We start from the raw sequence: 25,666 nt of genomic DNA, 5'->3' as shown, positions 1-25,666 counted from the left end.
CCAGTAATTGCATTTTGCAGACAAAAAGGAATATAAATATATCCATACCTGGATGACTGCCTCATTCAAGCAGAGGCAAAGGACATTCTTCTACAGCATCTGGCGTTTGTAAAAAGGTTGCTAATTTGTCTAGGGTACACAGTAAACGAAAAGAAGTCAAAAGTAGTGCCCTCACAACAGATTATATTCCTGGGTGCCAGCTTAAGTACAACGGCCAAGATGGCTTAACTCACACCAGACAAACAAGTTCAACTAACTCAATATTTTCAACTACTGGCAAAAAAGTCCCATCTCCCTGAAAGAAAAATTCTGCAGGCCCTGGGATTCATGGCATCCTGCATACTACTAATACCATATGCCAGACTGCATATGAGGAAATTACAATGGTATCTAAAAAGTGTTTGGACTCAACACTCTCACAGTTGAGAAGCAGTAATACCAATGATTCCCTGCCTACAACAGGAGTTTTGATGGTGGGCACAGACATGTCACCTAAACAAGGGTCAGCTTTTTACCCTACCCACAGCCAGGCAGACTGTAACAACAGATGCTTCGGATTACGCCTGGGGAGCACACATGGCAGGAAAATGCATTCAGGGCAAGTGGACCACAGACCAGATGCATCTTCACATCAATCAAAAAGATATGTTTGCTGTTCAGAATGCCCTAACAACTTTCAAGGACCTTCTGCATCCAGGACAATTATTATTAAAGACAGACAACACCACAGTAATGTGGTACATAAACAAGCAAGGGGGCACTCATTCTTATCCCCTATGCAGGCAAGCCATGGCCTTGTGGAACACAGCTCTAACGTATCAAGTTCACCTGCAAGCGCAATTCCTGCCAGGGAAGAAAAATACTCTGGCAGACGATCTAAGCAGAAATATCATGGACCCTCACGAATGGAAATTGAATCCACAAATCTTCAGCATGGTAACGCAAAAATAGGGATGCCGAGACATAGATCTTTTTGCCTCCCCACTGAATTGCCAACTACAAAAATTCTGCACATGGACTTATCACAAACAAGCATGGAAAGTGGATGCTCTTCTGTTCAGCTGGAAAAGCCTAAATGTTTATGCCTTCCTGCCCCTGCCTCTCTTTTCAAAGGTACTCCTAAAAGCCAGACAAGAAAAACCACAGATGATCCTGATTGCTCCAGACTGGCCACTCCAGCACTGGTACCCTATCTTAAGGAACTTAGCTCAAGGCCCACCATGGATTTTGCCTCAAATTCCACACCTTCTGACTCAACAAAACAATCAGATCCTGCACGGTCAGCTCAAAACCCTAAACCTGGCTGCATGGCAGATTCATTAGTCAAACAGGCAACACCTCTCTCTAAAGCTGTTATGGATGTCTTTTTGGAGGCCAGGAGGCCTAGCACCAGCAAAGCTTACTCAGACAAATGGAAGAGATTCTGCGCCTGGAACCAGGCTCAAAGCCTTGACCCTCTTGTTCCAAACATTCCTCAGATTTTACAATACTTAACTGAGATGCTGGACAGAGGCCTATCCTTCTCATCAATTAAGATCCACACCTCTGCCATTTCAGCACATTACAACACGGATCCTTCTTTATTCTCTCATCCCTTGCTAAAGCAGTACCTCAGAGGGGCTAAAAACATAAGACTACCCCAGAGAGCACCAACTTGGGACCTCAGTTTCATTTTGGAAAAACTAACCCTGCCACCTTTTGAGCCAGCCAGTACAGCCGGTCTAAAATTTTTATCATGGAAAACAGCTCTGCTCCTGGCAGTAACTTCAGCACGAAGAGTCTCAGAGCTACAGGCATTAATGGCAGTGGAACCTTTTATAATTTTTCATCAGGACAGGGTTTATTTTAAGGACAAACCCTACCTTTATGCCAAAGGTGGTATCTAGTGTGGCTCTTAACCAAACAATCCATTTGCTAACTTTTTATCCATACCCCCAGAATAAAGGGGAGAAACTTCTGCATTCTTTGGACATACACAGGCAGCTACGCTTCTACTTGGACAAAACAAAACCTTTCAGGAAAACTGAACAACTGCTTGTAGCATATGCTGCAGGATCACAGGGCAAGACTATCTCAAAGCAGACTGTATCCAAATGGATAGGATACTGTATTTGTTACTGCTACACACAACATGGAAAATCAGTCCCAAATGACATTAGGCCACATTCCACCAGGGCAACAGCCACTTCAACAGCCTTTCCTCAGAGGAGTACCTACCAAGGAAATTTTGGAGGCTGCTACTTGGAGTTCAGTGCACACCTTTACCAAGCATTACCACCTGCCTCTTTACTCTAAATCCAGAGCAGGATTTGCCACTGCAGTACTGCAGGGCCTCATAGCCAATCCTAACTCTTTATAGACCAGCCCCCCCAACCTCACCTTTGGGATTCTACCCAAGTGTAATGACTGCAGCAGTGTAACATGATGAACATAGTACAGTTTTGTACCTACCATAAGTCCAGGTTACCCTCCCTCCATCCCCTCTGAACTAGCTGGACTTATCTATACCTTTCTATCCTATACACCCTTTGATGTGTATTTGCTTGTAACTGAAGGTATTGTTTTTATTTTATATGTATATTTTTATTAGCAATATGTATTGCCTACCTACTTGGGGGCACCTGACATCTGGGGCAAGAAAAACTGAAGAAAATGGCATTGGATGCATCTTATATACCCCTGGCACACTGACGTCAGAGAAGAAGCGACAGCAACCGACGCTGGACCAAGACTTTGGAACTCTGGCCGACTGCGGGACCACCTGACGGCAGGATAACCCAAGTGTAATGACTGCAGCAGTGTGAACACTCGAACATCTACATTTATGTACTTTTCCTGTTCCTTCCCTTGCTGTTTAGATTCAAGTGAAGGTTTATACTGGTTTACTGTGAAAGGCTGCAAAATATCTTCATGTGGCACCTGTCTAATTGCTTCCTGTTCCACTGGTTTCCTGTTAATCTGAATATCCATTGCTCTATCCTGTTGTGGTGCTTTCTGAATTAGATTTTCTACACTGAATCCTTCACTTTGCACGTACTCCATAACCTCAGTTTCTATTTCTTTTAACATCTCCATTACTGATCTACTTTTTTACTTTTCCTCTTTTTCATCTTATTTTTTTGTATTGTAAAGTTTTCCATGTCTGGATTACTTTGCCTGTATTTCTCTTCAAATATCTTTGGTGTTGCTCTTTTTGTATTGGTTAGTTTTGCTTTCTCCTTTGCATAAATATGAAAAAAAGCCCAGAATTTCAAGGTTTCTGCTTTGCAAGAAGCCTGATTGGTTCAGAGACCTAGTCCTACTACTCCTTTATGCAGGTCTGGCATAGCACATAAAACTGTTTAGTTAGTGAAGCTGCATGCAAATGCAGCAGTTAAGGGCACTGGTAATACTAATCAGCCCAGTGCTCGTCCCCATAAATGGCACTGGCACCAGAATAATAACATGTTTCTTATGAGGAGGAAGCAATTGCATGCATCACTCACTCTTATGGATCGTCCATGGCTAATAGCATGACTTGCATGCTATCAGCTCTCAGACGCACAGAGCTTACTTAACTGTAAGTGTGACTTCATGGATGTTTGAGTAGTTGTGCTGCAGCAGGAAAGTGTAGCAAAGCCTTCTGTGTCTGTGTGAGTCAGTGGCTCCATGATTATGTATGTGTCTGTAGAAGGTTATTTGCAGTTGCATGGATGCGTGTATTTGTGCACGTGTACACTGTGTGCATGGGTATGTTGTACGTAAGTGTGTCTGCATGCATGTGTGCTCGAGCATGTGTGTCTTGGGAGGTGCATATGCAACTGAAGTGTATCGGCTGGTAGGGGGTAAAATTATGTGATTAGGTCTGACACCACATGTTTTGAATCAGAGTCATGGTAATTGTAGGTAAAAATGTTCTTTGGCCTAATCTTGAGTATGGCTTATCCCTTCTGTGTTTCCACTCAGCTCACAATACTCGCAGACTTCAGACCATTGAATCTGACATGTCGATCTGTAACCTTAGCTGATTTTAGAAATTGTCACTGTGTAGTATTTAAAGCCATTAGCTGTTTCACTCACTGCCATTCACCTGATGAGTACTTTCTATGAAAACAATACACTTGAAATACTACTCCCCCCTGTTAAAAAAAATGTTATTAGTCAAGGAACACACCTACTCCTTAAGAGATGATAATGAAGAAAACCTACTAGTAGTCAGACTACTTTTCAAAACTACCATTGGAAAAATAGCTTTTTCCAAATCAGGTCTAGTCACATGGGGCAGATTTCAAAAGTAAGGAACAAGGAGACCCCCAACAGCTTTCCAATCCAAATTAGAAGGACATCTGTTGGAGGAAACCATTTGTACCTGTTTTAATGACCCACGGTGAAGCCCAGCTTCTTCCCACTGCCCGATCTGTAAACTGCAGTACCTTTAACTTCAGACCCGCTCCAGTATGTTAATAACGTGAATACTGTACTCTCACTTTGTAATTATACTTTACTGCAGTGGGTGTTCCTTTTCACTTTGCTGTATGTTTTCTCCATTCTGAGCCTGCATACATACATATACACACGTGTGTACATATAGGTTCATAGGTAGATACTAGGCTATCTGCCCTAGGGCATTTATAAGCCTAGTCAGGGTGTATTTGGCTTCCGCCTCCCTATTACATTAGCCTACTGTGCCTCTGTAAATTAGGTCACAGAAGGTACCCTTTAAGATTAGTTTACTGTGCCTCTGTCTAGCAGGGACACAGAAGAGATCCCAGGGGTGAATTTGCGGTCTCCCATCCACGCGTCCAGATTTCGCTTGAAGAGGGTCAGAGAGGGGCTATGTCTAACATGAATTGGGATTCTATTCCAGAGTGAGGGGAGCCTCTGGGAAATGAATCTGTCCCTGCAGCATGTCCTATTTCTTTTTGTGCTGAGGTTTAAGTCCGTTGAGCGTGTAGCTCTAAGGGACTTGGATTTTTTGAGGTGGAGCATGTCCATTAATAATGGGTTTGACATGGCTTTGTACGTCAGGCATAGATCGCCTCTGAGTAGGCAGTAAGCAACTGAGTAGAGCTGGAGTTTCTTTAGTCGAGCTGCATAGGACATCTGTTTGTAGCCCATGATCCTCTTGGTGAGGTACTTTTGGGGTCTCTCCAGTTGCTGCAGGTGTCGGGTAAGGTACATCCTAAAAGGGGCATTGTATTCAATTATGGGCCTGATGAGTGACGAGTAGAGGGGCGCAATTACGTCTCTTGATCTAGATGTGAACCCTTTCGTGATACGGTGGGCTATATAGAAGGTCTTTCTAACTACTTTGGCAACGTAATTATCAAAGGAGAGATTACTATCTACGTTGGTCCCCAAATCTCTAATTACTTCTTCCGTACTTAATGGATTACCACCTGTGTGGTAATTTGTGGGCACCTTGTTTTTCCCAAAGGGGATCACTATGCACTTTTTAGCATTTAGCTTGAGGCCGTGGCTCTGGCACCAAGCATCCATCTCTGTGAGACCCTTTTGTAGGATGCTTGTGTCAGCTGGAGATTCGATTATGGCCCCCAGTTTGCAGTCATCTGCGAACTTTGTCAGCCATAATCCCCCCGTGTTAGCCTGAACCTCAGAGAAGTATATACCAAACAAGAGAGGTCCCAGAACTGAGCCCTGTGGGACGCCACTTGTAACTGGCTTGGATTCGGACGTAGCACCTGCGATTCTGACCATGTGGGTTCTATCCCTGAGCCAGTTTGCAACCCATCTTGTGATATAGGGGTTGATATTTTGGCTGGTAAGCTTATTTATGATGCCCGAGTGGGGTATTGTGTCAAAGGCTTTTGCAAGGTCCAGGTAGGCTGTGTGGACTACCTTGCCCTCATCTATGGCTTTGGTAACTGTTTCAAAGAAATCAACTAGGTTTAAGAGGCAAGATCTGCCCTTAAAGCCGAATTGGGTAGGGTCCAGTGTCTGGAGGCTCCTAATGTCTTTGTTTATGAGTTCCATGATAATATGCTCCATAGCTTTACAGACCAGACTAGTCAGGCTTATGGGGCGATAATTCCCGGGGTCCGTTGTGGCACCACCTTTGTGGAGTGGGACCACTGTAGCTGTACGTCATTCTTTGGGTACATATCCTGTAGTAAGTCTAAGTTTGAACAGTGACTTAATGTGAGGGTTTAGTTCTTCTTGGAGCTCATGTAAGACACAGCCTGGGACACCGTCCGGTCCCATAGATGCTGTGTTTTTTGCTTTGGAGAGGGCAACTTTCACCTGTGCATCTGTGTTGTCAGGGAGGTTACATTCAGTTTTGATAGGCATTTGCTCCTTTGGGGGGAAGGGGGGTTTGCACTGAATCTGTCTGCCAGGATGTTGGCTATGTCTGTAGGTTCGGTATATTTTGTACCATTATGCAACAATTCAGAGCATATCTGGGAGTTTCCACCCATATTCCAGACATAACTAAAGAAGGCCTTATGATTATCTTTAGTGTCTAGGGCAATTTTTCTTTTGAAACTGGCCTTTGATGATTTTATGAGGGATCGAAGTTTCTTGCTAATACTGATCAGAGATGCCTTCCCTTTTTGGGATTTTGCTCTGTCATGTAGTAGCTTCCTCCTTCTGTTGTATAGCTTATTTATGGCCGGGGTCCACCAGACTGGTCTCCTGTTTTTGGAGGAGTGAGTCTTGGTTTTATTTGGGATAGCACGATCCATGCATTCCTGCAGGTGCTCATAGAATGCATTTGTAAAGGATTCTGCTGATTGGGCTGTATTATCCTCTGGCCCAGGGGCTTTGAAGGATTCCACCTCAGTCTTGAGAAGTGCAAAGTTGGATTTTGAGAAATTCTTTACAGTGATTTCCTTGGCTGGGGGTGGGGACGGGATATGGATGTCCAGGGAAATTTGTTTATGGTCTGATATTACCAATGAGGGGTTTACCTCTGGTGTGGAACATAGAGTCCCCATGTTGGTGATGACCAGGTCCAATATGTTGTTCCCTCTTGTGGGAGTGGTGACCAGTTGTTCCATTGCGTTAGAGTGTATAAATTCAAGGAACCGTTGGGCGAGGGTGTTTGGGCTTGAATAGTTTTCCAAGTCAATGTTTGGGTAGTTAGTCACCCAGTAACATAGTGTTTGGAGAGACCTTCATATTCTCCAGTGTTCTCAGGAATGCCAAGTGGGGTTTCTGTAATAGGGAGGGTGTTCTGTAGCAGGCTACAAACTGAAAGGCAGTTTTGCCCACTGTTAGTTGCACATGGATGGTTTCCAATGCTTCGTGCAGTGCCACTAACCTGGAGGTGTAGGCATCGTTGATGAATATAGATACTCCCCCTCCTTTTCTGCTTCGGTCCGAGTTTTGGGGCCGAAACGCATGGTATGAGTTATAACCTGGTAGTGCTGGGGTGCTCTTAGGAGCCTTGAACCAGGTTTCTGTTACTGCACAGACATCGATTTTCTCCATACTGAGGAGAGCCTCGAGTGCATGCATCTTGAGGTTTAGACTTCTGGCATTGAGTAGCATTACATTTAGTTTTTTTGTCCTTGGGTTGTCTATTGAGGTGGGTTTGTCCTTTGAGCCTTGCCTAAAAAAGGTATACGAAAGCCTAAGGGTGACAGGTGCAAGCCGTGCCTAGCAAAGCAACGTGGCTTGTCGAGCATGTCATCCCAGGCTGACAGACACTGGATCCCCTTTGAATGGCACCAGTACTTTAGCCAATTGTTGAAACTGATCATTTTGTCTTTATACTGTGGCATCATTCTTGGTGAGGGCAAGAGACACAATATATATATTTATTTATTTTTTTTACACACACACACACACACACATGTGTGTATATATATGTATATATAGATATATACACACACACATTTATATATATATATATATATATATATATATATATATATATATATATATATATATACACACACACACATATATATATATATATATATATATATATATATGGATCCCCTTTGAATGACACCAATACTTAAGCCAATTGTTGAAAATGATCATCTTGCCTTCATATTGTGGCATCATTCTTGGTGAGGGTAAGATGCTACTCAAGGTCAGGGTCATACCGGCCTGGGCTACATGCTCAGAGAGCTCCTCTATGTCTCTTTTCATGTAGTCCAGGGAGGTACGTCTCAGGTCATTCACACCAGCATGGACAATGACTGAGTCATATTTGTACTTGCCTTGGAGTGACCTGAGTGCTTGTGTTATGTGGCAGATCCTAGCGCTCGACAGGCAGCTCACGGTGACCTTCTCCTTGTTCAGCCTGGTGAGCAGGACGTCAGTGTGCCTGACGATAGAGTCACCTATTACAAGTGTATCAGGTGTGTTGTTTATCCTTAAGGGCTGTGACTGTTCGGCACACTGGCTTTGTGAGCTATGTGTTGCATGTGTTTTGTTTTGGGGTAGCGGTTGCTTAGGTGCTTGCTTTGGAGGTCTCTGCTGCTTAGGCAGATTTTTATTTAGAGCCTCTGAGTATGTTTTTGTGTGTTTATGTGTTTGGTTTGCTGTCGTGGTAGGTCTATGTGAGACTGGAATTGTAGTGAATGTGGTTTCCTTCTCCTCCTGACTGGTTACGCCAGTACTGAGTTGAGAGAGCTTAGCCTCCAATTTGGCTATATGGTTGCATCTCTCACATGTGTTGGAATTTGTTGGAAGGAGGAGGGGGTTGTCTGTGTACATGAGGCAGTTGTAACATTGCCTCAAGATTCCCAGATTCACCAGCTGGACCGGAGAGGAGATTGACAGCTGAACTTTGGACATGCTAGAATAGTATTGGGAATTCCTTTATAATTGAAAAAAAGGGCCAATGGGGAACAAGGTACTCAAGGGGAGTTTGTGAGGGTGTAGTGCTTTTAATTTTTTAGTGCTGACTTATATTTAATTATATTTAATTCATTTAATTTAATTTAATTTATATTTAATTTATTGCTTTAGTGAGCAAGTGCCAGGTAACTTAAATGCAATGTGTTACAGGTAACTTAAATGCAGCAATGACAAACAGTAACTTTCTGTCAAGTGTAACAAGGAAATAAGTACAGTCAGCAATGCAGATATCACTAGGGATCCACAGAAGCGCTGAAAAGCCGCGTTTTAGGTGGAATTAGCGTTTCAGGGAAATAACAAGCAAACCAACAAAGCTAGATTCAGCAGGCCTGGATCTAGTCTATGCTACAGCAAACAAGGTGTACCAATTTCAGTAAGAAACAGTTCAAATATGCAGGCACTATAAGCCTTTAACCAGAAATTCCCAGCTCAGAAGGGCAGAGTCCAGCCTCTCCTCCCAGAAGAGTGCAGACCACAAACCTTCTTAATGTAAAATAACTGGCCTGAAGCCCAAGTGCTTAAACCAGAACTAATACACTTTTAGAATAACAGACACTGAGCCTTCAATCAGCAGTTCCCAACTTAGAAGGATGTAAGCCACCTGTCCTGCCACCACAGTGCAGGCCACAAACCTTCCTAATGTAAAACAACTGGTCTGAAGCCCAAGTGCTTTATCCAAAAGACTTGGAATGATAGCTACACTTTAATCAAGTTACTACCAAGCAGTAATAAATACAATTGAATACTTTAAAGAACGCCTGGATTAGTGCTCAAGTTATACAAAAAGCTAGATTCAGCAGGCCTGGATCTAGTCTATGCTACAGCAAACAAGGTGTACCAAATTCAGTAAGAAGCAGTTCATATATGCAGGCACTATAAATCTTTAACCAGAAATTCCCAGCTCAGAAGGGCAGAGTCCAGCCTCTCCTCCCACAAGAGTGCAGACAACTGGCCTGAAGCCCAAGTGCTTAAACCAGAATTAATACACTTTTAGAATAACAGACACTGAGCCCTCAGTCAGCAGTTTCCAACTTAGAAGGATGTCAGCTACCTGTTCTGCCACTACAGTGCAGACCACAAACCTTATTAATGTAAAACAACTGGTCTGAAGCCCAAGTGCTTAAACTAAAAGGCTTAGAATGAGTTGCACCAAGCAGTAATAAATACAATTGAGTACTTTTAAGATGACGCAAAAGCAAAATAAAGTAGGAAGAAACACAAATACAGTAAAAGCAGATACATTTTTTTTTCACAACTGAACTTCTTAACAGAAGGTTGAAACCTGAGACAGCTTTTAAGAAAGAAATCTCAAAAGAACCAATGAGGTGCTTAGTCTAAGCTGTAGTCCAGGTGACCTCAGTCAGCCAGTGACCTCAAACAATTCTCTCTCACTGAAATGCCTGTTGGCTTTGGCTAAACCAAGATGTCCCTGAATATGTGCTCAGACACACAGCCTCCACAAACACTGGGCCCAAATACAAGCCTGAATATGAAAATGCTACAAATATCCCCACTACTTAGAACAAACTGCAGAAATGTTTCTCACAGCTGAAAAGCAGCAGTGAGCCTTTAAATGAAAGTTTTAAACATCTAAAGGAGCCTCTAGAAAAAAGAGTTTAACTGCGACAAGTTATCAGAAACAAACAACAAGCTTAAGTATTGGTGTCATTCAAAGGGGATCCAATGCCTGTCAGCCTGGGATGACATGCTCGACAAGCCACGATGCTTCGCTAAGGACGGCTTGCACCTGTCACCCCTGGGCTTTCGGATATTGGCAAAGGCTCTGGCTACCCCCATAGTGCCTTTTTTAGGCAAGGCTCAAAAGACAAACCCACCTCCATAGGTATCACAAGGGATAAGAAACTAAGAGTAATGCTACTCAATGCCAGAAGTCTAAACCTCAAGATGCATGCACTCGAAACTCTCCTTAGCATGGAGAACATCGATATCTGTGCAGTAACAGAAACCTGGTTTAAGGCTCCCGAGAGCACCCCAGCACTACCAGGTTATACCTCATACCATGCTTTTCGGCCCTAAAACTTGGACTGAACCACAAAAGGAGGGGGGTATCGATATTCAAAGATACCCACACCTCCAGGTTAGTGGCACAGCACGAAGCATCAGAGACTATCCATGTGCAACTAACAGTGGGTAAAACTGCCTTCCAGTTTATAGCCTGCTACAGACCACCCTCCCAAACCCAGGAACCCCACTCGGCCTTCCTGAGAACACTGGAAAATATGAAGGTCTCTCCAAACACCATTATATTGGGTGACTTCAACTACCCAAACATAGACTGGGAGCATTACTCTAGCTCCAACACCCTAGCCCAAAGGTTCCTAGAATTTATAAACTCAAATGCTATGGAACAACTTGTTACCACTCCCACAAGACGGGAAAACATACTGGACCTTATCATCACCAACATGGGGACTCTATGCTCGAGACCAGAAGTGTATCCCTCACTGGTAAGATCAGACCATAAACTAATCTCACTGGATATTCACATCCCGACCCCACCCCCTGCCCAGAAAACCACAGTGAAAAACTTCTCTAAAGCAAATTTCACACTCCTCAAATCCGAGGTGGAATCCTTCAAAGCCCCCAGGCCTGTGGAAAATACGGCCCAGACCGCAGAATCCTTTATAAACGCATTCTATGAATACCTTCAGGAATGGATGGACCATGCAATCCCAAATAAAACCAAGACCCAATCCTCCAAAGGCAGACGTCCTGTCTGGTGGACCCAAGCCATAAACAAACTATACAATAGAAGGACGAAGCTAGTACATGATAGAGCAAAATCCCAAAAAGGGAAGGCATCTCTGATCAGTATTAGCAAAAAACTATGGGCACTCATAAAATCATCTAAGGCCAGCTTTGAGAGAAAAATTGCACAGGACACTAAGGATAATCACAAGGCTTTCTTTAGTTATGTTAGGAACCTGGGTGGGAATTCCCAGATATGCTCAGAATTAGTCCAAAATGACAAAAAATACACCAAACCCACAGACATTGCCAACATCCTAGCTGACAGGTTCAGCGCAACCCCCCCCCCCAACAAAATGGCAAATATCTATTCCAGCAGAGCGCTGCCCCCCCTGACATCTCAGATGCTCAGGTAAGAGCCGCCCTCACCAAAGCAAAAAACACAGCATCAATGGGACCAGACGGTGTCCCGGGCTGCGTCCTACATGAACTCCAAGAAGAGCTAAACCCAAACATAAAACTACTGTTCAATCTCAGCCTTACTACAGGATATGTACCCAAAGATTGGCGTACAGCAACAGTGATCCCTCTCCACAAAGGTGGTACCTCAACGGATCCTGGAAACTATCGCCCCATAAGCCTGACTAGCTTGGTCTGCAAAGCTATGGAAAGGATCATCATGGACCTCATAAATAAAGATACTGGAGACCTACAGACACTGGATCCTACCCAGTTCGTCTTTGGTAAGGGCAGATCCTGCCTCTTAAACCTGGTTGATTTCTTTGAAACAGTCACGAAGGCCATTGACGAGGGGAAGGTGGTCCACACAGCCTACCTGGACCTCGCAAAAGCCTTCGATACAATACCCCACTCGGGCATTATAGATAAGCTCACCAGCTTAAACATAAGCCCCTATGTCACTAGATGGGTTGCAAACTGGCTCAAGGACAGAACCCACATGGTTAAAATTGCTGGAGCCATGTCAGACTCCAAACCAGTTACAAGTGGCATCCCACAAGGCTCAGTCCTGGGACCTCTCTTGTTCGGTATATATTTCTCGGAGGTACAGGCCAACACGGAAGGACTGTGGCTGACCAAGTTCGCAGATGACTGCAAATTGGGCGCCATAATCGACTCTCCAGCCGACACAAGCATCCTCCAAAAGGGCTTCATAGAAACAGACAACTGGTGCCAGAGCCATGGCCTCAAGCTAAACGCCAAAAAGTGTATAGTTATACCCTTTGGCAAAAACAAAGTGCCCACAAATTACCACATAGGAAGTAATCCATTAAGTACAGAAGAAGTAATTAGGGACCTGGGGACCCAAGTTGATAGTAACCTCTCCTTTGACAACCACGTTGCCAAAGTGGTTAGGAAGACCTTCTATATAGCCCACCTTATCATGAAAGGATTCACATCTAGATCAAGGGAGGTCATTGTGCCCCTTTACTCATCCCTCATCAGGCCCATAATTGAGTACAATGCCCCATTTGGGATGTACCTTACCAGACACCTGCAGCAACTAGAAAGACCCCAAAAGTACTTCACTAAGAGGATCAAGGGACTCAAACAGATGCCAATATGCTGCTCGGCTAAAGAAACTCCAGCTCTACTCAGTTGCATACCGCCTACTCAGAGGCGATCTATGCCTGACGTACAAAGTCATGTCCAACCCTGAATTAATGGACATGCTTCACCTCAGAAAATCCAAATCCCTTAGAGCTACGCGATCGAGTGACTTGAACCTCAGCACAGAAATAAATAGGACATGCTGGAGGGACAGATTCATAACCCAGAGGCTCCCTTCACTCTGGAATAGAATCCCAGTTCATGTTAGGCAGAGTCCCTCACTGACTCTCTTCAAGGAAAAATCTTGATGAGTGGTTGGGAGATCGTAGGTTTACCCCGAGGATCACTTCTGTGTCACTACTAGACAGAGGCACAGTAAACACAACCTTAAAAAGGGCACAGTAAACTCATTCCAAGGGGTGGCGAAAGCCAAACACACTCTGGCTAGGCTTGTAAATGCCCTGGGGCAGATAGCCTAGTATGAACCTATGAATGAGAAAAGGTACATCAGTTTTTTCTTTTGTCATGCTATTTTAATCAGACTTTTTTTTTTACATTGTGGTTCCTACATTTCTTAAAACTAAACAAGTCGAAAGAGACAAGGGAGAACTAGAGTTTTTGCGTTATGACACATGACAGAAACTCTTGTAATTGTAACCCTCTCTGGTTCAGTATATGCTTCTAACTCCTGTGTTGTTATGACAGGTATCCCAGATTACATAATCACAGTCTCTATAGAATGAATTTGTTAACATTTAGCACTACTGTTTTGGCATAATGCCAAAGATGTTAAGTACTTGTGCAAGAGTGACACACATGTTTAACACACTTGCTAATAGGAGATAGTACTTATTACGTGATTTTACAGGTTCACTACATAATCTTGAAATTTTGAAATATCGAATTTCAAAATCTTGAGATTATATAGCCGAAACCCCTAAATGCCGAAATACCAAAAGTGCGAAATTCAAAATCCCGAACGTGCAACACACATTCATCACACACATACACATGCACACAACTCCCCCCCCAATCAAACATATCATCCTACACTACAGATAAGTAGGGGGGCAAGCCACCCTGCACCCCCCCCATGTGGGGGGCTGCACCCCCTCACCCCCCCTACTTAAATATACTAACTCCGAGATCACACAGGCAGACTCACAAGGGAAACTCACACCCACGCATTTTACAGTCCCTCACAAACACACACACACATCACAGTCACAACACACACTGACGCACACTAAAGCCCCTAACCAACACACTTACACATAGATATTTACCTGAACTTCCACCTATCCGTCAACAAGCCACAACACCACAAGCGCTACTTCAATATCTCTGAACATCGGGATTTTGAATTTCACGCTTCTGGTCTTTCGCTATTTAGGGATTTAGGCTATATAGTCTCAGGATTTTGGAATTTGATATTCCAACATTTCGAGATTATGTAGTGATTCCGATTATTACGTTAGTTTGCAGCCTGTATTTTATCAGAAGCCATAGCAACTGTTTAGACATTCATCTCTGTCAAAGCTGCAAATGTTTATGACCACAAATTAAGGAAGCATTGTTGGATGTTACTAAGAAGTGTAGTAGATGGTATATGGATTGCAAAAGAAGTCAGTTTCAGATTCATTCCCAGGCAATTCCTGAGTTACTTTCCTCAACAAAGTGCTGCTGATGTACATCCATGTTACTCTTACAAATGGGGAAAAAACGTGGCAACAAGCACCTTTGAATTGGAACAGTCTTTTACTCTAAAGGTATTCGGGACTGGGATTTGATTTCTTTTCCGTTACATGGAATTGTATGGTTATTGCTAATGGTACTGGAAGGTGGTTCTTTGGTTAGTAGACCTCTGGGCTGTTTTTTCTTTTGTTAATTCTGTCATATAGCAGTCAGTCATAAACATCATTGTCTGCAACTTTCTCATTAAATTAAAGATCAATGGATATCATAAATTTCACTTTTAGAAGTGTTTGTGTTTGCTTGTGTTGGGTTTATTGCTTTCTTTTCAGGTTTTTTTCTTAGGAATTGTACTGAATTAGCCTCAAATAGTAATGTTATGGTATTTTTTTTCCTTATCCTCAGTTCCTTTCATCGGAGACCTGCATACAGACGATTCTGAGGTAAGTACCCTGCTCTGCTAAGTTCAGCAAATAAACAAATCTGATGAAAGTAACAATTCACATGGTAGCGGTAATGAATTACTGAGATATTAGAGAGGATATTCTGTAGTTGCTGTGAATGATCCAAGTGTAAAGGGTGCAAAGTGTGCAAATACATTTGACTGGGAATTCCTTCTTTTCCTGAATTAAAGTGACCTTAGAGTTTACTACATTAAGAAAGAAGGTACAGAGGGTGATATTTCCCCTGAATCGGGGGAGGGGGTGTGCTCTGCTTGTCACATACAAGGTGAGTTTGATTTGGCCAATGTCCAAACTGATGGGTGGGTTTCTTACTTTTTAAAATGTTGAACATACTGTAACTTTTGCAACTGAATCTTTCAGTTCCTGAAAACTAAATCAATATTGGAATTCGCTTTTGAAATCGAAAAATTATTTCTGTATTTCTGTATGGATGGATGTATGCATTTATTAATTATATATGTTAACAGGTGAGTGAGCTGCTACAGCACATTTTTCTGCCACTAGTCGGGTCTGAAGACAAAAACAAAAACATTGCATAGCACAAGTTTGCCAAAGTGGACAACAAATGCAAATATATACAAGACAATACATAAAATACATGCATAAATGAGAAAAGCATAATAGCAGAAACAGACTGTAAAGCAGTAACTAAAAGTAGTGTTAATTAAGCTAATTCTAAATATGCAGATATCAGAAAAATCCTGCATTTTATTTATTTTATTTTATTTATTTGGGTTTGTAGACTAGGAAGGTCCATCTAGGCTGATATTTCAGCAGAAGCCCAAGGAGAAAAGATCTAGATAAACAAAGAACATTTTATGTGGACTGCAGTTATGCAAAAATACATATAATAAAGTTTTACTGAAAGTTTGTAGACTATGAATTGTAATTGGGTAATTTAGAAGCGAGTTCCATGAGGTAGAAACAAGCTTTATGAAACTGTGGTCTGTCATTACTTCAAGAAATGTTGTTTAGCTGCATATTATTAATAAAAAGAGGGGAGAATCATTCTTTTTATCAGTTTGAAAAGTAATGAATTCAGTGCATAGGTGGCTCTGGCAGTGATGAGGAAGCCAAAGAGCTTTCTTCCTAGCTGGCGATGCTTGTTACTAGCTAGAGAGATGAAGTGTAATATTTCTATTTTCTGTTTTTGTAATCTGTTAATTGTGTGCTGACATGGCAGCTACAACTGGCAGTGTTTATTCAAGTCTAAGGATGAGAACATTACTGGCAATTGCTTCACTGATGAGAAGATGAGAAACACTGGAGTCAGTTTTTAGTTTGGTCATAATTTCTGTAGTTACGTAGTCTGAAAGTGGAATGAGAGGATGTCATCTAGTAAAATCACTAGATGGCCTTGGTTCATAATGTTAGGCATTATAACTCCTCTGGGATCAAGAATGTGCGAGTCTGAAAATTTTGTTAACGATTTTGTCATGCCAAAAATCATAACTGATGATTTTTAGTGTTTTTGTAAGTTTGTTTTCTGCACATCATTTTAACATTGGTGCAAAGACATCCCTGTAAGGTAGCTTTGTGAAGTTGGTTTGTTATCAGTTTTAGTTGACACAATGTCATCAGCATACATGGTAGCATTTAAGTTAAGTCCCAAAGTAGGTTGTTAATAAGTAGTAAAATGAGTAGATGACATATTACAGAGCTCTGTGGAACATGCTAGTGAGTAAGCCTTTGCCTGAGTAGTTAAATTACCCTACTATAGTGAAGGATTTGATTGCACCTTTTAAGAGTCTCTTCTCCATTTTGTCAAATATTTGTGAAGTAACAGTGATGGTCTGAAATCATGCTGTCTATCTGAGAGGCGAATATATTTTGGAATGTAGTATTGAATAAGCTTCATTTTATAATTAGAAGTTAATCATTAACTTCCTTAAAATAATCTGGATTTGTATATGAGAAGTAGAAAATACATGCACAGACTTACAATAGTCAAGTTTCTTTAAGGCCAGTATGTCATAAATAAGCTTCACAACTGAACCTATCACTGCACATTCCCGTTATGAATTTGTTTCAACATACCAAGCTTCTGACAAGTCAGATAATATAGTATAGATGGAGCCTCCATTCCCAGTATCTGTAACAGAATCTTATATTTTTTATCCTTTCACACATAATTAAGCGCTTTCAGATGTATGATATATAATAAAACAGCAGTAGAAGAATACATGCCTACCCGGCAGAACTCCTTCAAGCATTTTGAAGGGGGGGCAAGGCCTCATGTGCCTCCCATAACCCCCTGCTTCTTATATATACCCACTGTCTGTGGTATTATGATTTCCCATTAGGCAAAAACATGCATTTCTGATCAAATCATTTTTTGATTGAGCTACACAGTTAAGGCTCATATACATAATATAAGCAGAAAGCTATAATTTAAATGGAAAGGGATGATGATGAAATGCGGGAAATTAAAGAAATAAGGAGAGATTGGGATGTTGGATGAAGATCATTAAGGAGAATAACAACAGCCATATAGAATATTATATCAGTAAAGTAGCAGAAAGTATTCCGAGAACTAAGCCAGGATGAGAATGGAGAAAGGAGATTTTGCCATTAGTGATGACTGCAATTAGGGGTACAGTCAATAGGCAAGAGGGGTCTAGAATTTACTGGAGAAAACAGGCAAAGGAATCAACCTATCGGTAGCAAATAAGAGAGGGAAAGTTAATATAATTGGAAGAGACCAAGAAGACACTTGGACTGCAGGCTGGAGACTGTCTTCCCTAACCAGGGATTGAGATCTGAGTATAGGCAAAAAAACAAAGTAGGAGAATTTTAAGTGAAAGACCTGTCGTGATAGACTTTTTAGTTGAAGCTAGAAAAGAAGCTGCTGTTAAAAAAGGGAAAATTAGTAGGACGTATAAAATATTGCACGGTAACTATAAGAAGCAATCAGAGGAGGTTAGAAAAGCTTGGGAAGAAAAATTCATAGGTTCATAGGTAGGTGCTAGGCTATTGGGCCTAGGGCCTGTATAAGCCTAGCCAAAAAGGTACCCTGGCTTTCACCACCCAAGAAAATTATTTTCCTGTGCCTCTGTCGAGCAGAGTCACAGAAGTGATCCTTGGGGTAAGTTTCCTATCTCCCATCCAATCATCAAGGTTTTTCTTGAAGAGTGCTAATGAGGAGCTTTGTTTGATATAGATAGGTAGTTTGTTCCAGAGTATGGGAAGTCTCTGGGACAGGAATCTCTCAATCCAGCATGTTCTGCTTATTGTGGTGATGAGGTTTAGGTCCCTAGAGCGTGTAGCTCGGAGGGATTGGGATTTCTGTAAGTGGAGCATGTCCAACAGCTTTGGGTTTGACATAGCTTTGTATGTTAGGCAGAGATCGCCTCTGAGTAGGCGATATGCGACGGAGTAAAGCTGGAGTTTTTTAAGACGGTCTGCGTAGGGCATCTGTTTGAGGCCGGTAATCCTCTTTGTAAGGTATTTCTACAGCCTTTCCAGTTGTTGTAGATGTCTTGTGAGGTACATACCAAAAGGGGCGCTGTATTCTATAATAGGTCTAATGAGTGACAAGTAGAGGGGAACAATGACCTCTTTTTTCCTGGATGAGAAACCTTTTGTGATGAGGTGTGCCATGTAGAAGGATTTCTTGACTACTGTGGCAATGTGATTATCAAAGGAGAGACTACTGTCCACCTGTGTCCCAAGGTCTGTTATCACACTTTTGGTGGTAAGTAGACTACCACCTATGTGGTAGTTCATGGGTACAGAGTTTTTACCAAAAGGGATGACAGTGCACTTTTTGGCATTGAGCTTGAAGCCATGGCTTTGACACCAGGAATCTGTCTCAGTGAGGCCCTTTTGTAGGATGTCCACATCATTAGGAGTTACAATTATGGCTCCTAGTTTGCAGTCATCTGTGAACTTCGTTAGCCTGTACTTCAGAGAAGTAGATACCAAACAGGAGAGGACCCAGGACTGAACCCTGTGGTACTCCACTTGTCACTGATCTGAAGTAGGATTTGGAGTCTGCTACTTTCACAGTGTGGGTTCTGTCAGTGAGCCAGTTGGCAACCCATCTTGTGACATAGGGATTTATACCTAGTTTAGTGAGTTTATCTATAATTCCAGAGTGGTGGTGTCAGAAGCATTGGCGAGATCTAGATAGGCTGTGTGAACCACCTTACCCTCATCTACGGCTTTGGGGACCACTTCAAAGAAGTCTATCAGGTTTAGGAGACATGATCTGCCTTTTACAAACCCGAACTGGGTGGGGTCTAGAGTTTGAAGATTACCAATGTCATTGTTTCTAAGTTCCATGATGATACATTCCATAGCCTTGCAGACCATGCTCGTCAGACTAATGGGGTGGTAGTTCCCGGGGTCTGTGGTGGCTCCCCCTTTGTGGAGTGGGATAACCGTCACTGTGCGCCATTCAGTGGGCACAAAGCCTGAGGTGAGGCTATGATTGAACATGGTACTTAGGTGGGTGCCAGTTCGTTCTGTAGTTTATGTAGAACGCAGCCTGGGATGTTGTCAGGTCCCATGGATGCTGTGTTCTTGGCTTTGGAGAGTGTGGTTTTTACCCGTGCAGCCATGAATACAGGAACTTTGCATTCTTCCGGTATAGAGATGGGCCCTTTAGGGGGGTGAGAGGGGAGTAAAGTTAGCATTGAACTTATCCAACAGGATGTTGGCAATATCAGTAGGTTCTGTATATTTAGTGCCATTGTGCTGTAACTCACAGCAGATCTGAGTGTTGCCATTGAGATTCTTGACATAGCTATAGAATGCTTTATGGTTGTCTTTAGAATCAGTGGCAATTTTGTTTTCGTAACTAGCTTTGGAGGATTTTGAGGGATCTCAGCTTCTTACTGAGGCTGACCAGGGAGATCCTCCAATCATGGGATTTTACTCTTTTTTGCAACAGTTTCTTTCTTCTGTTGTAGAGTTTGTTTATGGCAGGGGACCACCATATTGGCTTCCTTTTTTTTTGGAAGATAGCATCTTGGTTCTGTTAGAGATTGTATGATCCATACACTTGTGTAAGTGCTTATAAAGTGCATTTGTGTAGGATTCAGCAGTTGTACCTCTATTGTCCATCTGCATGGGTGTCGTGAAGTTTGCCACTTCTGTCTTAAGAAGCGTGAAGTTGGCTTTGGAGAAGTTTTTTACGGTGGTTTCTCTAATGGGGGATGGGAGTGGGATGTGGATGTCTAGGGTGATTAGCTTCTGACCAATGAGGAATTGACCTCTGTTGTGGAACACCGGTTGCCCATGTTAGTAATGACCAGGTTTAGGATATTGCTGCCCCTGGTGGGGGTGTGGTTAAGTTGATCCAAGGTGTTGGAATTTATGAATTCCAGAAAACATTGAGCAAAAGAGTTGGTACATGAGTCGTTTTCCCAGTTGATGGTGGGGAAGTTGAAATCGCCCATTATTAGGGTGTTAGGTTGTACCCTAATATTTTGGATAAGCGTTGGATAAGCATTTTACAAGGGAACGATGGAAAGACATATATATGCCTTCCAAGTATTCAGCAAAGTCCAGAAGATTTAGGATTTTTGCAAGGCAGCGTTTGCATAAGTATTTTGCACCCCGAGCAGATTGCAAAGATTTTTTTCCACAGGTAGAAAGCCAATTTTGTAGTTGTGATGGGGAAGAGAGAGAGGTACCTGGGAAAATAAGTTTTAGGTGTATAATGACTTGGCAGACTTCAAAAATTCCTTACAGAGTACTCTGTCAGAAGTATCAGGTGAGTAAATTGGTGTGACTAAGGAAATTATTTTTTTGAGCTGGGACACAGGATCTTAATTGTCTACGCATAGTAACTTCTTGTTAAGTTTAATTCTGATAGCTGCCAAAAAACAATTTCTAGTAAGTAGAAATCAAAACCTAAACCACCTGTATTTGAAGTACTGAATATTGTAACTGAGGTAAAAGAACTGGAAGTGGGATCTTTAGAAAAGGGTAGGAGCAAATAAGTTTCAGGGAAGGTAGGAAGTGAGCGATTTATGTAATGCTGGACTGATGATAATCCAAAAGAACATACGTGATGTGAAAAGTATGTAACTGGGAACATGTTAATATGGCTTGTTTTCTTTTATATAAATGTATGTTTGCCAGTGTCTTAACTGAAAATTCAGTAAAGGTGTTAAAATATTTTTTTGATCACTAGTGGGTGTTCAGTCTGTCTGACAAACTGAACATTTTACCACCATCATAACACCTACACTTTCTGACCCAATGGTTTTAGATGATGATCTGAATAAGCAAGTATTTTAAGTAGATAGATTTGAATTACTGTCTTTCACATTCATTGTTCATAACATTTGAACACACATTATATTACACACTTCTCTAGTTTTCTAGCTCATACATAGCACCTTAGTTACTAATGCTGAGCTTTTGTGATCCTGTTGTTGCAAATTCTTTCTTTTCAGTTCCTGCATATTAAGTCTGTGCACATTTTCAGCACATACTTGGGATGTGAACAAACTGAGTTGTATGTTCGATGATGTGCTTATTTCATTTGGAAAAATTTGCACTGTCTACCAAGAGCCTTTCTTTCCACACTTTGTACACATGACTAATTTCTGGGCATTTTGTCATGCTTATGATCTTTTTGCTGATAATTTCATTGCCATGCACTGTCTGGCTCCATTAATTTCCAAGAGCATCTCCTCTAGGTATTAATTCTTCTGTATATAGCTGTCATTAGGCCTAGCATTTAATAAATACTCATGTTGCCCAAGTAGAGAGATGTGAAATATTCCTATGAACATTATTGAATAAGGTCCTTAAGCTACTGAGATAGACTAAAAGCCATGAGCCCAGTCTTTAAACTTTATATGGTACAGCCTTCTGCATAGTGAGCTCTGTCTGGCCTTCTGTGCTGTAAAATACTCCATTTTATTCAGTCTCCTTCATCTTCACAAAAGCAAGTGGACCACTAATACCCACAGCAAAGACCTTAACCTTCATCAGTACATAAATAGGGACTGTTAGCATAATAAATCTACCAAACACATCTGCTACCTGTATAACAGACTTCCCCTGCACATCAAAGCAGCGCTTTGGCCACCTTTCAAGCCAAACTCGACAATTAAGTAGTAATTGCAAATTCAGCCCTGAGGTATTTGTTTATTTACTTACTTACTTACTGTTGTTTATTAAAGTTTGACTGGGTGTAATGCCTGTAATGCTAATGCTTAGCAGAGGTGCAGGGAGAAAAGCTCCAAGAACTACATGTACAATATAACAAAGTTTAAAAAGGCTCTAAAGAAATATATACAAAAATACTGAAATTCATTAACATTGAATAAACAATAAATAGCATACAAAGATATAATGTGTAGTAAATTCTTAGAAGTGACATTGATGTATATTACATAATATCACTGAAACAGGAAATTATCAATATAAATGTAGTAACAGCAGCATGTGTTAGCTAAATAATATGATATCTTTCTATAATTATGCTGATTTGGAAGCTAATAAAAGAACAGCTGTACCTACATTTCTCATGGAAGGAGGGGGCAGTACACTCGCTTCAGAAAGATGTAAATAACTAGTTGTGAAGAACTGGTTTAGCTGGTATAAGGAGGGACTCGTGAATATTTGACCTGGATATTCAGGACACTTGCAAATTCTAGTGTGATTACATCCTCTGAGCAACATACACTAACACAGCATTCTACACAACCTCACTTTAAGTTAACATACACTGAGGTTGTCAAAAAGTCCTTCCCCATGCCTCCAAGGACCATTAGAAGTAGAAACTAGCATTAACTAAGCATTACAACAGTACTAGAAGGGCCACGGTGGTGCACCGGTTAGTGTTGTTGCCTCACAGCAAGAGGTTCTCCCATTCGATTCTCGTCTGGAGCACCTTCTGTGTGGAGTCTGCATGTCCTCCCTACGGTTGAGTGACATTAAAGACATGTAGGTAGGTGCGAGCATGAATGGACGTGCCTTCGTTGAAGGTTGGGCGTTGGGCTAGCAACTCGGCACTGTAAAAATCCACTGCCAGTCATGAGCGGACTGGAGTTCCACTGTTGCGACCCCTAACTGGGAAAAGCCGAAAGACTCACACTCACAGAGTGATTTAGAAGTAGTTTGAGGTGGGTCTTTAGCTGGGGAGATTGTTTATTTATCTGATGGTGAAAGGAATGTTTCATGGTTTAGTTATGCGTACTGAGTGTAAGGATTCCCCATACGAGTTGCTAGATTTTTGGGATTCTGTTAGTTGTTGGTCCTTTGATCGGAGGATCTTTGTGGATTTGTACCATTTCATTGTATTGCTGAAGGGAGGGTTGTTTGATGGCTGGTATAGTATTTTATGTGCCATTATGAGCTGTGTATAACATGTAATGTGGTAGTTCTGTCCAGTTCAGGTTCTGCAAGGGAATACAATGATGGGTGTGGTTTGGGAGGTTGGATGCAAATTTGTTATGTAACACTTTTCAAGCTTCTTCATTAATAGTCTGAAGATTAATGAAAGCTGTCGCATACAGCAGGCTAGGAAGTAAGAAAGATGTTGCAATTACATTCCTGCTCAGGTCAGTGAGAAATGGCATGGCTTTAAGTAGCTCTAATTTGTGGTCAGTTTTTGGATGACAGTATTGATCTGATGAAGTTCAGTAACTTGGTAAGGTTGACTTGTTCTGTTTTGGTGGTGGTAAATGAGACGATATTTACTGCAGTACTAGCTGGTGGGAAGTAATTGGAGGGAAGTGTGATTACCACTCTCTTAGTATTAGTGTAGTTACCTTTGATAAGGGCAGCTAATGCATCTCAGCTCTCTTAGAGGTTGAGAGGTATGCGCAAATAAATCGCTTTATAGAATTAGGTATATCCAAACCTCTCAGCTGTCCCTGATTTTGGCTCAAAATGTTGCTGTCCCCCTAATAATCCCTCCACAAAATGTCAATTTTGGACGAAACGTTGAGAGTTTACAATTGATAAATAATTGTAATGATCAGAGTTTCAGATTACTTTTATTTTAGAAATGCATTTAGATTCTCTTATTTTGTCAGCTGCTCACCTTAACAGTACTAATATTAAAAAAGTGCCCCTTCTTTGACAGGTTCCCAGCCGTATTGTGTGGCTATTTTATATTTTTGCATCATATTTTTGGTCTGTTTTTCATAAAATGTTGTTTTTCTGGCAAATTAGAGGCAAATCATTAAAGACTGAAGTGAGAAAATAATGATAGACATTTGAGTTTCAGATTTCATACTCTTCAGAAAATTCATATTAATGCAAGACCTACTATTCTATTATCTTTCTAAGTTTATAAGAGCAATATTTAAAAAAGTGTCCTTGGGCCGTTATCCCACTTCCCTTTATAGCTTTTTCCAGATTTCTTGCAGTGAGATTGAAGAAGTATGACAAATGTGTCAGGGCCATCACCGTCAGCCAGAGACATTTCAAATTGTGGCATATTTGTTGTACCCCATCTCCCCCAGATAGTGACTCTGGATGTATCCAAGCAAGTCTAGGAGCAGTTATGCAGTGTAAGTGTGCAAACTATCTCCCCATCCAAGGTAGATACAAGTACTACAGTGGCTTTTCATCTGCCCTTGATTTTGCAGAATGTTCTGGTTTTCGGTCATATTTTATACTGTTGATTTATGCTTCTTATTATTCAGAAAATGCTTGTTGTTGCAGTGTCTGTTGCTCTTTGTTTAAGTAGCAGTGCTTTAATGTCCATCAGGTAAGCTTGAATGAGATTGTAAGATGCAAGTAAGCTTTAATAAGCATACTGTTAAAGAATGATTAACATTGAAAGCCTTTTTGTTGTTGCCATGCAGAGAATATTTACATAACTAGATTAACATTATAAGCCTTAGGTATTGAAATGCGTATGACAGTATTTGTAATAAAGGACAGGATTACAGTGTTTTCAGAAGCTCATTACATTTGTTGGAGACTTGCAGTCATCTTTGCAGGTTGTACCCGTAAACTAAACAGAATGTCAGTCTATCATGTGTGGTCCATAACCTGTGCAGTAATCCTTTAAGCAATTTATCTTGAGCTTGTTTCTTGTTTGCTCTTCATTTTTCAGTTTGATCATGTTTTCCCCATGAAACAAGTCGATAGTTGTTGTCAGGCAGCAGGTCTTTTTTGGATAAGAAACATTTTTACAAGTAGGGGTAATCAGTATCACAGAGATTGCTAATTTCAGCATGTAACTTGGTACTTTTATAAAGCTGAATATAAATTATAATTAGAACTGCAGTGCAAGGAGAAGTGGTTTGAGTTGAGTGCTGCTTTTTTTATACTTGATTTTGACTGGCATTCCAGTAATGTATTTAAAAAGTAATTTATTTTTTCATGGCTCACAACCTTTTTGCTTCCACCAAGATATTAAGTAAGCTGTCATGCAGCCAATGCACTGAAATATTTTTTTTCTTCTCTACTTCATTTTGTCTTGATTGAACTCTCTTAAT

The 25,666-nt window shown here is 41.4% G+C and overlaps 1 protein-coding gene across 2 annotated transcripts in view; it reads left to right on the top strand.

Annotated features, from left to right (window-relative positions):
- The window catches only part of PRKCZ (protein kinase C zeta), a 4,411,399-nt gene that overhangs the window by 2,872,525 nt on the left and 1,513,208 nt on the right, over positions 1-25,666 (top strand). For both annotated transcript variants that reach the window (XM_044063009.1, XM_044063010.1), the window contains one exon: positions 15,190-15,227. In XM_044063009.1, coding sequence (XP_043918944.1) covers positions 15,190-15,227 — 38 coding nt within the window. The remainder of the gene's footprint in view (positions 1-15,189; positions 15,228-25,666) is intronic.

The sequence above is a fragment of the Protopterus annectens genome, chromosome 2.part1, assembly GCF_019279795.1.
Source record: "Protopterus annectens isolate FY-2018-M chromosome 2.part1, PAN1.0, whole genome shotgun sequence".
Classification (NCBI taxonomy): Eukaryota; Metazoa; Chordata; order Ceratodontiformes; family Protopteridae; genus Protopterus; species Protopterus annectens.
The sequence above is the reverse complement of the archived record's forward strand: the minus strand, read 5'-3'. Positions and strand labels throughout refer to the sequence as shown.